The following is a 15524-nucleotide window of genomic DNA, read 5'->3' on the forward strand; positions in this document are numbered from 1 at the left end:
ATAATATCTGCATGATATTAAAATATAAGCCATGATATAAAATGTAGGGTTGGGAAAAAACTTTATGATACAATCAAATAGGCACGGTAAGCCACATGCCGATACGTTTGTGTGAAACAACAAAACGTTTCCGCATTGAGTTGTTTTATTGTCAGGTAAAAAATGTTTTTGTCAAGATTCAGAAAAACAGGACTAAAGCTAAGTTAAACCTTGTGTCAAGTATCGCCTCCGCATTTCAAACCATACTACAAACGAATACAAAACACTTGCAATCAGGGAGTCGAACCGCTTGTCATATGGGTTCAGGTTCGGTTCGGGTTCACTTGGTTTTGTTTTTAGGGGTTCGGGTTCGGTTCGGGTTTTTAAAAATATATATTTTCGGGTTCGGGTTTTGTTCCGGTTTGGGCAAATTATCCGGTCCGAACCGGTTTGCGGTTTTTAAACCGGTTTAAATTTTTATTCATTTTAATTTAATTCTACCCATCATCTACCTGACCTTAACAAACTCCAAAAGAATTTTGCTGGTACACTGTTATTTTTGACACGCCCTATAAGTGTTATATCGCGTATTCTTCAGTGCGCTGTTTTGAACAAAATCACAAAATATAAAACAAACTGCATTTTTTACTGGTTCGGTTCCGGTTCGGGTCCAACGCCCAACAAAATATGAGGTTCAACTCCGGTTCGGGTTTTCAGAAAATCGCAATTAGCGGTTCGGGTTCGGTTCGGGTTTAATGAAATTAACCGCTCAAACCGGTTCGCGGGTTCGGGTTCAGTTCCGGTTCGACTCCCTGCTTGCAATAGCATGTTATACCCCAGGGCCACATCCCAATTATAACTGTTTTGTTTGGCTTTCTCTTGGCACTTCAGGTTTGTTTGTACCGGCTTTTCTTCCACCGTTTTTGGAATTTATAGACACGCATTTAAAAAAATGTTTGGAGATTTCCATAAGAATAAAACAAGAGAATTAAACTTAACTCAAATGTTTTTATTACAGATCATTATGTGGTTGTAAGATTTGCGCATTTTGAAATTGTGCTGTAGTTAAAAGAACAAAAACACTTTACGTCCAAATGTTTTGCCTGAGTAGTAGCGTAAATATAGTCGCTTGGCGGCATTTACACTGTTGCTGAAAATTGCTATCTTTGCAGAGTCATGCGGGAAATCCCCCAGTGTGGCATGCTGCATTTGCAAAACAAAATTGCTCGATTGCGTTTCAGATTGCTTCGCCGCTGCATTATTTCAAAGAACTTTTATAGTGCTCTTTGGTTATTCTTATTGTGAATACAGCTACTAGTATAAATCGTGCTGCTTGTGTTTACATGTTAAAGTGTGTTTTCGAAAACAAAATTTTGCACAAAACGATTTTTGATGTTGAGGAAATGACAACTCGACAGGAATGGGTTCATTGTTGTGTCTGGCGTCCGCATTTACCAAAACACACTTTAACATGTAAACAAACAAGCAGCACGATTTATACTAGTAGCTGTACCAAAAGCAAGTGCGGCAGGATATTACTAAGGAAACTATTTAGTATTGCATTGCCTCAATTCGTACGTTTTTAAAATTTCCTATCCTTTGCGAAGTGTTAGTATTTGCAAATAGCATTTCTACTTTTTTAAATTATGGAATCACCTGCTGTAACCAAGTTTCGTGACTACATCAGGATTAAATCAGTTCATCCAAAACCTGACTATGGTAAATCAATTTGAAAATACAATTGAAATACAATGTGATGTAATATTGTATTGTAACATTATAATTTGTGTGACAATATATTTTTTACATTAAATTACCAACTAAATTTTGTAGTGGGTAAAATGTTTGCCACTGTTTTTTTTTAAAAAAAACAGGGTTGTACTGCTTAATTATTAAACAAAGCTGTGAAGTAATAATGTTTACAATTTTATAAAATTAACTTTGCATTTTTGTTAAGATTCGGCTGTAGCGTTTCTTGATCAATATGGCAAAGACATTGGTCTTGAAGTTCACCATGTGGAGGTTTACAGTTTTGTTGATAGAAGATAAATTAGCGTACTTTCTATAATTAAGTTATTTTAAAATATGTTATCTTTTTTTAAAAATATGTCATCATGTAATATTCCATGGTTGAGTTAAAATACTTTTGTATTTTTGCAATAAATTATGATAAAATTCTGGACATTTTTTTGATGAACTTAATTTGATATGCAAGTTCTAAATCTTTAGGTTAGTGGTGGTGGCTACACAAATATAGTGGTCATTATGACATGGAAAGGAAAAAATCCAAATCTGTGTTCAGTTTTGCTGCACTCACACACTGATGTTGTACCTGTATATGAGGTGAGTGGAACATATTATGGTAAGATTTTACTTACAATGTGTCAAATTAACTCTCTTGTGAGCACCCAGTGCATAACGCTTTGAACTCAGCTAACGGTGTAGCTGCAGTGTGTTGATCCACCAGTTGTGCCCTTTACTGTTTTTGGACTTGGTTGTTTCAGTATAATTGTGTCGCTATGTGTTCTTTCACCAAGCAAACTTAACTCAAATGCGCTTATAAATGGAGAACCTTGATTTCTTACTTATAAATCATCATTTGTAGCTTCAAATCCGTTAAGTGTCTGTAATTGTAGCTTAAACATTTTTATTAGGGCCCCCTCGACTGGTTTCACTAACGTTTCCTCCACACACTCACTGATGCGTAGCTACAGCGCATGTAGCCATTATCTACCAATTATGCCCTTCATTGTTTGCGCTCAATATTGTTTTTAATGTTGCCAATGGATTGGTGATTGTTTTAGTGCAATTGTGTCCCTATGATTTCTTGTACCAAGTAACATAAACTCAACTCAGTGATGTCAAAGCAATGACTTTGAAATTTTATCATATTGTTTGTATGGACAGGACCAGTGGAAATGTGATGCATTTGCAGCAATCAAAGATGAAAATGGAGACATATATGGTCGTGGCACACAAGACATGAAATGTGTTGGAATTCAGTACTTGGAAGCCATTAGAAGGTTAAAGAAAGAGGGAAAACAGTTTGAGAGAGACATTCATCTTACTTTTATGCCAGGTAACATTTTCAACAGTAATGTATGAAACATAGTGGTCGGCACCCTTAAAACACCAATTTAAACACCAATTGCCAAATTAGTTTTTAATTCAATATAACAATGACTTGGTGAGTCAACACTTATGTGTAAAATAGTGGTTTATGGTGTCGGCTGATGTGAAAAAGGACGCAGAATCATGGTACTTAAGACTTGTACCATAACTAAGTGAAAACCAGCAATGTAATAGTTCATATTGTTTTAAAAAGTACATGAAAATAAGTTACCTAATCAGTTTGCATGCCATAAAAGTCACTTCGCATGCCAATATTGGAGCACATGAAAGACTACTGTTGTTGGTATGAATCCCACCGCAGGCTAGATTTTTCTAAGCCACGCCTTGTCATATAGGAATGCTTGGTGACCGGCTGATTTGGTATTACGCCTTTTATGGTCCTGGCAGATTGTGATTTTTATATGAGTGTGCTGTGATTGCTGGTTTGCATCAACGCTTCAGGGCTGATGCCAATTACGATTTTATGTTCATCTTAACTAATTGGGTTTTAATTTAAAATTTACACATTTGCAGATGAAGAGATTGGTGGTATCTGTGGAATCAGGCCGTTTGTGAAAACCAAGGAGTTTGCTGACATGAATGTTGGTTTTGCCTTAGATGAGGGTTTAGCTCATCCGGAAAATAAGTATTCAGTGTTTTATGGTGAAAGAGGCCTCTGGTGTAAGTGTGCTATTTACCTACGTAAAACCTAAATTGGTTTGTAAAACTGTGTTAGTGCAAAAATCATCCTAAACCACATTCACTTTATTGGATGCCATTTTTTGCCGCTAAAATGAATAATATCTTTGTTAAATTGTCATGCCAAAAACATTAACTGATTCATGTGTACTAAAAGATTCCGTAGAGCTACTAACAAAAGAACTCACAGTAGATGAGGTTTGCTAAATGCAGAGATAGGAATAGAGTTAGGGACTGAATTTGACGCAAAGAACTAGGTTTTAGGTTGAGTTCACTGTTATGATTGTTATTTCGAAACCTCAGAAGAACCCCAATAGCCCTAACCTCAGCATTTTTCACACAAATTGCATTTAAAAAATATTTGCATGGCCACCTAGTGGAATTAAGCAAACCTGTCTACTGTGAGTTGCTGTGTTGCTCTAACAAAAGATTTAGCCGTTAAGCGACTTTAAATGTTGCAGTTTTAATAGATTAGTTTGCTACTAATCCTTGCCCTGTTCAAAGTTATGTATTGTTTATATTTATGCCAGCGGTTCTCAAACTTAAAAATCACAGTCTCTTTGCATTATCTCAAATTTTTTTCCATAAAGCTCAATGTATGTTATGTAAAACAAAATTTTTTGTCTTAACAAACAATAGCTGATTTTCTCACTATCCACAGGGTCCTGAGGGCAATGCAGCTACTTTTGCAAAATTACACATAACGATCTACCAAAGGCAGTTTGTGACATGACAGACAATACATAAAACATTAGGATTGTGTGCAAACAATTTCAATTTTGTTAATTATGATAAAATAAAATGGCTTGTTCAGCAATGAAGACTGTCCATCCTAAATTCTAGTTTGATTTTTATGGTATTGATCTAACATCAAATACTATTGTAGAAATACTTCAACATCTTAGCGGACCCCACAAAATTGTGTTACTGACCCCTAAGCAGGGTTTTCATACCGTCCTTATTTCTAAGACTTGTCCTTATTTCGAAGAGCAATGTCGTATAAAAATATACTGTCCTTTTTTCTAAGAAATATTCTTATTTTGTCTTGTTTTCAACAATTACAAGGCACATCCCAGCTACAAGTAAATGGAAACCTAGACCTTAGCTGGCGTGAAATGCAGAAGTATTTTTTATGAACAAGGATTTGCTGAGACAAATTGTTTCTAGCCAAAATATGGCATGTGATATGTTGAGGATCGTTTAATTGGAAAGTTTTTGCTTGTCTTTAGTCTGGGGTCAATGCCAATGGCAACCCAGACTCTAAGGGACCATCGACCCCGGTTTTATAACCACTGATGAATGCAATGTATCTCAGCAAGTTTTTCTACATATTAAAGTGTATGACATGTTATGTACAGGGATAAGAATAAAATGTGAGGGCAATCCAGGGCATGGCTCAAGGTTTATTGAAAATACAGCAGCAGAAAAAATGGTGAGTTGTGTGGATTTTGTGCCGAGTAGATAAAATGTGAAATAAAATATTTTTGTAGAGGAAAATCGTGAACAAGATGCTTGACTTTAGAGAAAAAGAAAAACTTCGATTGGAAGCCAACAATACCTGTCTTCTTGGGGATGTAACAACTGTCAATCTAACAAAACTTGAGGTCAATTTTTAACACCTATCACATTATCTTTGTTGTGACTGTAATATTTACAATTACTAACATGTAAACTTGTTTTTGTATTTTTGATTGATGTAAATATAAATGTCAGATGACTTTTAAAAAAATATTCATTTTTTTGTGCTCGTAATTTCTTTGCAGGAAATATTGTTGTATAGTAATTACTAGCTGGCAAAACTGCAAATGCTCGGTTAGGTTGAGCATCTCCCGTTATTGTTCAGTGCTAGGCCAAGTCTGCTTAATGTATTGTAATGTCACAAACAATCCTAATTCCATGCTAGTTTTGTAGCTTTCCCAGGTCCCTTAGCCACCAGCAGTGTATTAAGCTGTACTGACTCCAGAAGTGAACATTGTTTGCCATCTAGTGCGGTTAATAAAACAGTCATTTTTGTCCTTGTATACTATATTGAATTAAACTTGCCCATATTCTTTGCAGGGTGGTTTGGCTTACAACATTGTTCCAGCTGATTTGACTGTTGGTTTTGACATAAGGATTGCTCCCACCATCAACTTGAAAGTATGCGTTATTGAATATTAGTTTGGTATGTTTTACTATTTATAAAACTAAACGGAATATTTTTTGTTAGGAATTTGAAAACCAAGTGGCAACGTGGTGTAATGAAGCTGGGGACGGTGTTACTTATTCATTTGTGCAAGTAACAAAAAAGATAATTTAAATTTAATGTTTTTATTTGTAAAAAGCACTTTACAGCTACTCGTACAAATTAAACAGTGGTTTGGGTTTGAAATTAAAATCAAAATGTCAAAATGAAAGCTTGATCAATATAAAAGATCAATCAAAATCTTAGTGACGTACTTGAAGTGTTACTTTTTTTTGTGCAAGTAAAAAAGTTCAGAATAATATTAATATTCTTATTTGTGAAAAGCTACTATTACTTACCAAAAATTAAGTAAAAATAAAAGATAATTTAAAATGTTAAAAATAAATCAAGTTGTTGAATTTTTCTCAGCACATGATAAATTCACACATTTTATAATTTTATGTGTTTCATTGTAAAAAAGTGTGTGACTGCAATTTTTATGCAGAAAAATGATGACCAAACCTTGACCCCTCATGACAAATCGGATCCATGGTGGAATGCGTTTAGTACAGCATGTGAAGAAATGTAATTTGTTGTATCTTTAATATTTGTTTAGTTTAACTGTAAAACAATTCCTATTCCAGTAAGGCATTATTCAAACAAAAAAATGGCAATTTTGACATGACAATGCTTGTAAAGAAAGAGACTAATAACTTCCTTTATACTGTTATGCATTTTGGGGTGGTGAAATATAAAACAGGAAATATGTTGTTTTGTGATACAATTTTTGCACAATATTTAGCAGTGGGTAAGGCAATTATTGGATAGTCAAATTTACATGTTTCTTAATTAGTTTCTGTTGCTTAATTAAAAAAAGAAATAGTCATTTGATGGCACCAACTGTAGATTATGTGCAGCATTGTGTATTGCTATGTCAGTTTTTGTGTTTTCGCAATGTTGATAACTTTAATTTTGTTTTAGTGGTGTTGAACTCAGTTTGGAGGTATTTCCTGCTGGAACTGACAGCAAACTATACAGAGAGGTGTGTGTTTACAAGTACTACACAAAAATATATTTTCAAGCTGTATGATGTTTAACCAACAGATTATTAAATATGATATGCAGGGTGTATTTTTTAATTATAAAAGCTTGATCTGCAGTGCGTTCAGCCATTATCCACCAATTGTGCCTGCCACTTTATTGCATCCATAACGTTTTAACGTTGTACAGCTATTTTTGGCCTAGTGATTGTTTTAGTGCAATTGTGCCTGGCAAGATCGTAGCAGCACAATTGCACAAAAATATTAACCAAGCCGGAAATAGCTGTGCAACGTTCTGTTGTTAAAAAGCATGACAAAGTTGCTGCAGCTGCACCGTTGTCTTTCACCAAGCGAAATAAACTCAACTCAACTCAATGAAAAAGTCAAGGAAAAACTGAAACATTGACACAATGGCATATTCAGCTGAAAAGCTTTGGCCAACCCAAATTTAGGTGCATCATTGGTAATAAGATTTCAGCAATAAGTATATGTTTATGTCAGTTGACTTAAAAACATCACATATCTCCATCAACTTAAGTGTTTTGTATCATCTTTAAAGGCGGGATATCCAGCGATCGGTTTTAGCCCCATGAGGAACACACCCATCTTGCTTCATGACCACAATGAGTTTTTGAATGAGAAAATATTCATGGAAGGCATCGATGCTTATTGCAAGATAATTCCAGCTCTTGCAAATGTCCCTGAATACTGATGCAATGCTTTGTGCCATATTCTAAATGTCTTAATTGTACAATCATATCATGCTGTATACATCACATTCATATGCTTCAATATTTGTTAGCACAAATCTGGATTAATTTACATAACATTGTGCTCTTAATTACGTTTAGTGTTATATTTTGTCAATATTAATTCCACTGAAGTTTCATGGGCATTTTTGAAATCGTTTGAAGCACGATTTTTTAAATGTCGTAAAAAAACACTTGTCATGATACACTGCAATATAAGAATTTGATTTCCCATCATCTGTTTTGTGTTGTGCAGATAAAATTTTTTTTTGTGCCAAACCAGTACAGCTATCAATTAGCAGCGAAATTAAACCCTTTTCTTCAACACGATATGGAAACTGTTCTATTAATGCAATGTCTTGCAAACAATTATCAATCAAAATGGGTGCTGTTGGACTAACAATGTTATATTATGTGATTGCTAAAATGTTAAGTGTTGGAATAATAAAGCAATAATAATGATCTTTAGCATTATAAAAGTTTAGTACAAGAAACAAAATTTTGGCACAAACCAAACATTGTAATTCTTTTAAAATTAAGAAAATAAAAATTTTTAACTGTACTTTTGCCACTCATGCATATGTCATGACATGATTTTCTTTTACTCATGTATTTTGTGTATTACTGTTGTTCCTAATTGATTTTAACAAGTGTTCATGTGATGTAAATAATTTGCAGACATATAATTGTAAATATTGTAATTGCAGGTTTATATTGATAATTTGTGATAGTTTGTACATTTCTTAAAAATGGAGCCACATTCTGTTTCAAAGTTCAGAGAATATATTCGCATTAAGACTGTTCATCCAAATCCTGATTATGGTAAGTTATGTGGTCAACGTAAAGCAAATTTGTAGTTTGTTATGTTTGTTTTTACTCAGTAATGGCAATTAAAACTTTATTGTCGCTTAAGCCTGTGTTTTGTTTTAACATTTGGGCCTACAAACTGCTTAGGGAGCTAAAACAACAGCATAAACAATATCTGTCAACTTTGGGATATTGTTTGTTTCTAGGAAGGAAATCCTTAATATTTACCAACAGTACAACGGTGTTATTAACCAACTGCTTGTTATTAACCAACTGCATATGTTTGTTTTTTTCTCTACAGATTCTGCTGTCATTTTCTTAGATGACTATGCAAAAGATGTTGGACTGGATGTTCAGCATGTGGATGTAGGTTGAAAGTTCTTAGTGTTACTTATGGCTAGGGCAATTATTTTTTGACCTAAAAAACGAAAAATTTTGACCTACAAATTGAAAATATTGACAAATTTTGACCTTAAAAAACTTTTTTTGACAAAATTTTGACCTATGAATAATTCAAGTAGTTAAATTATGCATTATCACTCAAACAGTTAAAATATTGCTAGGCTAATCTAACTAGTGCGAAAGAATGTGCAAAAGTCTAACAGAAGGGCAAAAATCTGAACATAGACCTAACCTATTCTGAAAAGAGAATGAGCTAATTAAAAATCACTGCCAAAAAACTGCAGCTAAGACACAACGAAAATTATTCAATACATTTGTATAAATGAAAGATACATGAAGTATCTAAGGCTACAAGGTGTAAAACGAATAGTTTGCTGGTAGTGCAACCTCTACAACACCACAACAATGCATTTTGTAAACAATTTTAACATTGTAAAAAATTTTGACTTTGTAAACAATTTTGACAATTTTTGTCCTGTTCTAAAAATTTTGACAAAATTTTGACTTTTTTTGACAAGTCAAAAAATATTTGCCCTACTTATGGCACATGAAGTAATATATTTCGTTTGCAATCTAGACCATAAGAACCTTACTAGTCATGAGATAAACATTTGATGTTTTGTTTATTATAGGTTGGTGATGAGAACAACAAGAATACAGTAGTTATAATGACATGGAAGGGACAAAACTCAAATTTGAAATCTGTGTTGTTAAACTCTCATACCGATGTGGTACCAGTATATGAGGTATAATATCACCTTATTACCTGTTTATTTGACCAAAGCAGATAGCACATAGTTGAAGTATGGATCGCTTTTTCTGTACTTGGTGTACACTAGTAATGAGATGAGTACTCAGTATCATTTGTATCGAATGATTTCAGTGGTATCCGTACTCGGTATCAAAATATTTTGCCTCTGTTTTTGATACCAACTTTTAGCACCGAAGGCTGGTATACACAATAAGAATATTGGCAACCGCCAGGTTAAATGTATATTTTATCGCTATCTTGTGGAGATTACATTTTTCTGCGTGTGTATGTGTGTGCATATGTACCCCGGCCATGGCAGATAAATTAGCTAGTGATGTATAACTAAGTACAGCACTACATTTAAGTACTCTGTAATAGGTATCGAAGGTATATACACATGTTACTCGCTTCAAAATCTGGTATTGTCCCCTCACTAGTGTACACGTTATAAAAAATTCCTTCACTAAAGATCAGCAAAACATTGTGAATTATGCAATTTGTGCCTGGTGCAAAATAGAGGTGTTTACAACAAACCAGGCACCTTGTTTCAGGACCACTGGAAATGTGATGCATTTGCAGCGTTCAAAGATGAAAGTGGAGACATATATGGGCATGGCACACAAGACATGAAATGTGTTGGAATTCAGTACTTGGAAGCAATTAAAAGGTTAAAGAAAGAAGGAAAACAGTTTGAGAGAGACATTCATCTCACTTTTATGCCAGGTATTTCATGCCATAGCAGTGCTTTTTGAACTTACAGATGCATTCATTAGGCCACGAGCACACTGTAATTGCATTAAAACGTTGTGGTACATGTACCGCTAGTGCTACGTGAGTAGCATTCTGTCTACCTCTATTTGTGTCCTGTCAAAAACAACTGATCAGCCTTGGTTTGGGGTGTTGGGCATACTTTTGGAATTCCTAACCTTGTTAGTTTCAAACAAATGCTTGTACCAAAAAAATATGCCTATTTCTTGGCCTGGCCATTCAAATAGGGTTTAGGTGGTGCACAGCGATGGAAAAAAATGCAGTTGGTACAGAACCACCGCATGAAAAGAATTCAGTTTTGCAAAGAAAAATATTTACCTAATGAATACTTTTTTTATAGATGAAGAAGTTCCATCTAATTGTGGAGCAGGTGCTTTTTTCGAAATGCAAGAATTTTTTGATCTTAATGTTGGAGTCGCTCTTGACGAAGGACTTGCAAACCCTGGCAATAAATATTCAGTCTTTTATGCTGAGCGAAATGTGTGGTGTAAGTAAACATGCTCATCCTGTTGATACTTGCATTTCCAGTCATGCAATTTTGTATTACAAGATTACCAAGAAATATGTCGCTAGCATCTCTAGTAACATAAGTTGTATTTGATATAATTATTTGACCATCATGCTTACAAATCTCCATTCTTTGTTTGTTAAGTGTTTTTATGCCTGTAGCCAGAACTACACCAAAATGTGTTATGTCAGTCTAAATGTTTTCATTTGGTGCATTTGGTATCTTTAATTTTATTTAAAGTGATCATGTTTCAATGAGTTTGACCCTTACAGCAAGTTTTGTGTTCAGGTAAATAAAAAAGGTCAAGACAGGGTTAGACCCCATAACTTGGGGTGAATAAGCTCATTATTCTATCATAGTGGAAACTTTTTCATTATTTTTTGAAAATGGTCCCTTTGTCATTATAGTGAGGGCTCGCGGTCCTTAAGCCTGAATGTGTATTTTAGCAAAATGAAAGTTGACTGCAGAATTTTAGCTAGTTATGCAAAATTACGCATAACAATGATCCTAAGACAGTTTGTGACATCACAGACGAGTCAAAACTGTATGATACTGCTTGAACAATTGCATTTTTGTTAGTTGACATGCAATCAAAGCTATTGCTTAGCAATGAAGACAGTCTGTCTTGAATTCTACTTTGACTTACACTTATTCAGTGGCACAAACTGACGCCAAATAAGACTATATGAGTACTTCAATCTTTTTGCAGTCTACGCAAAATTGCTTCACGGACCCCCGAAGGACTGCGGACCCAGTTTGAGAACTGCTGTTCTATCACAATTTGCATTTGACCCCAGTCTGCAGATTTATATTTTGTGACTTTGCCACATACAATCATATTTTTCGTTTTACTTTGTTATTGAATTCACACATTGTTACATTAAGGCCAAAAATAAGCTGGTTCTTTCTCATCTGCCTTTGTAACATAGATTTAACAGTTTTGTTGCTTTTTAGGGGTGCGAATATTAAGCAAAGGCAATACTGGAAATGGAATAAGTTTCATTGAAAACACAGCAGCTGAGAAATTGGTTAGTTATTTTAGTATTATTTTTATCACTGTTTAAAGTTGTACGAGTTCATTAGAATTTCTTTCTGTGTTTTAGTGTACATATAATTTTTTTTTCCGCTACTTTAGATAAGGTAGTTAACTGCTTTATAAATCAAAATATATGCAGATGAAAGTAATCAACCGGATGTTGAATTTTCGTGAAGCAGAAAAACAGAAGTTAGAGTACAATGATGACCTGTATCTTGGTGATGCTACAACTGTCAACTTAACAATACTGGAGGTAGACACACTTTTACCTAAGATAGGCGACTAATCATTTTTTAAGTTGTTTTGAAATGTAAAATGTGGGTGTAAAAAGGTTCTAAAACTCAGTGGTGGGATTCAGCTGGTTCACACTGGTTTCATATAATGGTCACAAGATTTTTTATGAGATCAGCGAACCGGTTAGCATTTCTGGTTACTGTCAATGAAGTTTTTGTAACAAAACCGGCTAAAAATATGACTTTTGTGGTAGAACCGATTGACAAAAAATTTGAATCTCGCCACTGCTAGTGGAATATACTTTTACACATTAGGTTGTATTTTTAAACCTAATCATTTTAACTTAAATCATTTTGAGTTTAGGGTGGAAATTCAGAAAATACAGTTCCAGGAGAGTTAAGTGCAATTTTTGACATAAGAATTCCACCAACAGTTGACCTTCAGGTTGTTAAACTTATTTGAACTTTTATGGTTAAGTTTTTTTTACCAGTGAAGATTATTCTATTTTATTGGCTATTCCCTTTTTCAAACTTTTTAACTTGGCAATTGCTACAATAATTAACGTTACTATTAAAAAGATGGTTGCATGCTGTTTCAATAATCTGTAGTAAAGTTAAATATTCTTTTTATCAAAGTTATTTGAGAAAACAATAGCTGACTGGTGCAAAGAAGCTGGGAAAGATGTTTCTTATGAGTTTATTCAGGTGGGAAATATGCCTCAGCTAAAATATTCTATAGATTTAGTAAATGCTTTGATGTTCTAAATCAAGGTGTGCAACCTTTTTCACTGTGGGGCCAAATACAATTACCATAGTTAGATTGCAGGCCGCATCGTTATATAACACAAGGTGATTTTACTTTGTTGCGTACCAAATATGCCTATATTGAGTTAAAAACTGCAAGTAAAATTTGCATTAATTCTATCCATATTATTGTCAGTGCACAACCTTTAATCAATGGGACGCAGGATGCACGACCCTGTTTTAAATTGTTTAATTAATTTAAAGAAACAGAAAATAATATGTACACAATGTGCAGTTTAAAAGGTAATGTCAACAAACTGACCAGATAGCCAAATATTTGTAAAAAACATAAAGTTAACATAGTCACAATTCTTAAAAAAAGAACAGTGTGTATGGCAGACTTGCAAATAAAAGCGACAAAAAATCAAAAGGTCAGGTGTTCAATTGCAACAGGGACATAAGAATTGTCGAAACACTGTTGTTTTCAACGTCATCTGCACATATATGACACATGGCTTTGGATTTGTTGTTTTTAAATGTAAAAAGTGTTATGTTTAATCAAACTAGTTTAACCTTGACAACTAGTTTAACTTTGGCTATGAAGATTTGTTAAATGATAGCATGGTGAATCTTTCATAGGCCAGTATTTTTAAGTGCGATGCTATTACATCAGGTTCAAACTGCTACAACAAAAATGCATGTAATTACAGAAGTGGGAAACCAGTAACATAACATCAACGAACCCAGATGACCCATGGTGGAAAGCATTCACAAATGGATGCAAAAAAATGTATGTTCGAAAGTGTTTTAATGCTTATTGTGTGTTTGCTCTGTAAACACTTGCTTACATTGAACTGAATTGACTTTTGCAGGGATGTAGAGTTGGTACCTCAAGTATTTTCAGCAGCTACTGACAGTTGCTATTTAAGAAAGGTGAGAATTGTTACCTGTATCATTTTAGCCACACATTGATGCCATGAAAGGTTTTTATAGTGATAACTTACCCAAAGAGACCAGTCATGAAATAGGTCAAAACATAACATCTTGCAAAGTCAATTGTGAACAATTTAGTCTTCTGTGCACATTTTATATTGTGTTAAACAAGTACTTTGTATACATTTTTGAAAACAAAAAAGCATGTACTTTTCTAGACAGGTTATATCAATCCATTTATAGGTTTTGCATTGTTTTAATATGTATACTGATGACATGTTTGCTCTTTATGCTAGGTTGAATAAAGTAAGTACCTTTAAGATTATTTAACAAATAACACTTGTACTTTTCTAGGCAGGGTATCCAGCCATTGGTTTTAGCCCAATGCGGAATACTCCCATTCTGTTACATGACCACAATGAGTTTTTAAATGAGAAAGTGTTTCTTGAGGGGATTGACACATACTGTGAGATAATACCTCAACTTGCCAATGTACCTAAATTTTAATAATGTGTGTGAAAGTGTAAAATGAATTGCAATTTTAATGTTTTTAAAGTTAAAGTATGTGGTGTTTTTGAGTGTGTTACAACTTTACTATGCAAATTTGCCTGCATTTTAATGTATTGCAAAAATTTACTTGTACTAAAATGTATTGCAAAGTTGTACCTGTACTAGGGATGCGCCGAGCCGAGCCAGAACCCGAGTACTCGGTACCGAGCATCTCTGTTTTTAATGCTCGGTGCTCGGCCGAGCAGTTGCACAAACTGACCCGAGCATTAAATTTGCATATTCATGCCCTGCTAACATACGTAACTAGTGTTCGAAAGGGTGTCTATGAACAAAAACGAATGATTTTTAAATGTATTAGATGGTGGAAAAACGTGTACTTCTGGGGCCTGTACAGCTTAAAACACCGCTGGTGACCTAAAAGACTTTGTAGAGCTAAAACGTAGAAAGGGGATTTTTGTGACGTCATAATGCACCGAGCGTGCTCGGCCGAGCACCAGAGCATTAACGTGAGATGCTCGTGCTCGACCAAACAGAACATTTGCAGTTTTGGCACATCCCTAACCTGTACTTTAAATGAATTTGTGACTTGTTTTTGAAATCATTGTTTTTTCCAACGTGTGCACATATCCTTATTCCCAAGGTCACTCCTTTGTAAAAGACATTTATGCATACCTTGAAATATTACCTTAATCCACAAATTTGCCTGTATTTTAAATAAAAATGTGACCTGTTTCTGAGATAAAACTTTTGTTAAGAGTATGAAATTATGCTACCTTACTCCTGGAGGAATTCAGGCTAACTACATAATTATACCTCAACTGACAAATGTGTCTGTGTTTAAATGAGATTTGTTACAAAATTTTATGATGTTTCAAGTAAAATTGTTACTGGTATATTACACAATCCTTTTCAAAATGTGGTAAGGTACTCACTGTTTTACTAACTTGCCTCATTTCGTTCCTTCAAGCAATTGATGCGTATTGCAATTTGTGTGTTGAACACCACATTGTGATTAATGTGTTACGTTATATTTTGGAAAATTTTATGCTACCCAGTGTGTTGCTAACAGTGCAATTTATTTCAACCTAGG

General features: G+C 34.2%; 1 protein-coding gene across 1 annotated transcript; it reads left to right on the plus strand.

The window, feature by feature from the left end:
* The first annotated feature begins 1022 nt into the window (after nucleotides 1-1022).
* LOC145223686 (uncharacterized) lies at nucleotides 1023-15519 on the plus strand. Its single transcript, XM_080090083.1, has 24 exons — nucleotides 1023-1698; nucleotides 1937-2001; nucleotides 2209-2322; nucleotides 2887-3058; nucleotides 3625-3771; nucleotides 5148-5221; nucleotides 5280-5393; nucleotides 5848-5928; nucleotides 5999-6067; nucleotides 6459-6538; nucleotides 6935-6995; nucleotides 7553-7702; nucleotides 8474-8564; nucleotides 8851-8915; nucleotides 9584-9697; nucleotides 10254-10425; nucleotides 10811-10957; nucleotides 11933-12006; nucleotides 12154-12267; nucleotides 12612-12692; nucleotides 12884-12952; nucleotides 13702-13781; nucleotides 13864-13924; nucleotides 14279-15519. The coding sequence occupies exons 1-24, from the start codon at nucleotides 1626-1628 to the stop codon at nucleotides 14429-14431; spliced, it is 2421 nt and encodes an 806-aa protein (XP_079946209.1). The 5' UTR covers nucleotides 1023-1625; the 3' UTR covers nucleotides 14432-15519.
* The last annotated feature ends 5 nt before the right edge of the window (nucleotides 15520-15524 follow it).

The sequence above is a fragment of the Phallusia mammillata genome, chromosome 4, assembly GCF_965637545.1.
Source record: "Phallusia mammillata chromosome 4, kaPhaMamm4.hap1.1, whole genome shotgun sequence".
Lineage (NCBI taxonomy): Eukaryota > Metazoa > Chordata > Ascidiacea > Phlebobranchia > Ascidiidae > Phallusia > Phallusia mammillata.

Coding starts and splice junctions, on each gene's coding strand:
- LOC145223686 (XM_080090083.1), top strand. CDS start 1,626: ATGGAATCACCTGCTGTAACCAAGTTTCGTGACTACATCAGGATTAAA. Junction 5,394..5,847: donor TCAATCTAACAAAACTTGAG/GTCAATTTTTAA, acceptor TATTCTTTGCAG/GGTGGTTTGGCTTACAACAT. Junction 8,916..9,583: donor TGGATGTTCAGCATGTGGAT/GTAGGTTGAAAG, acceptor TGTTTATTATAG/GTTGGTGATGAGAACAACAA.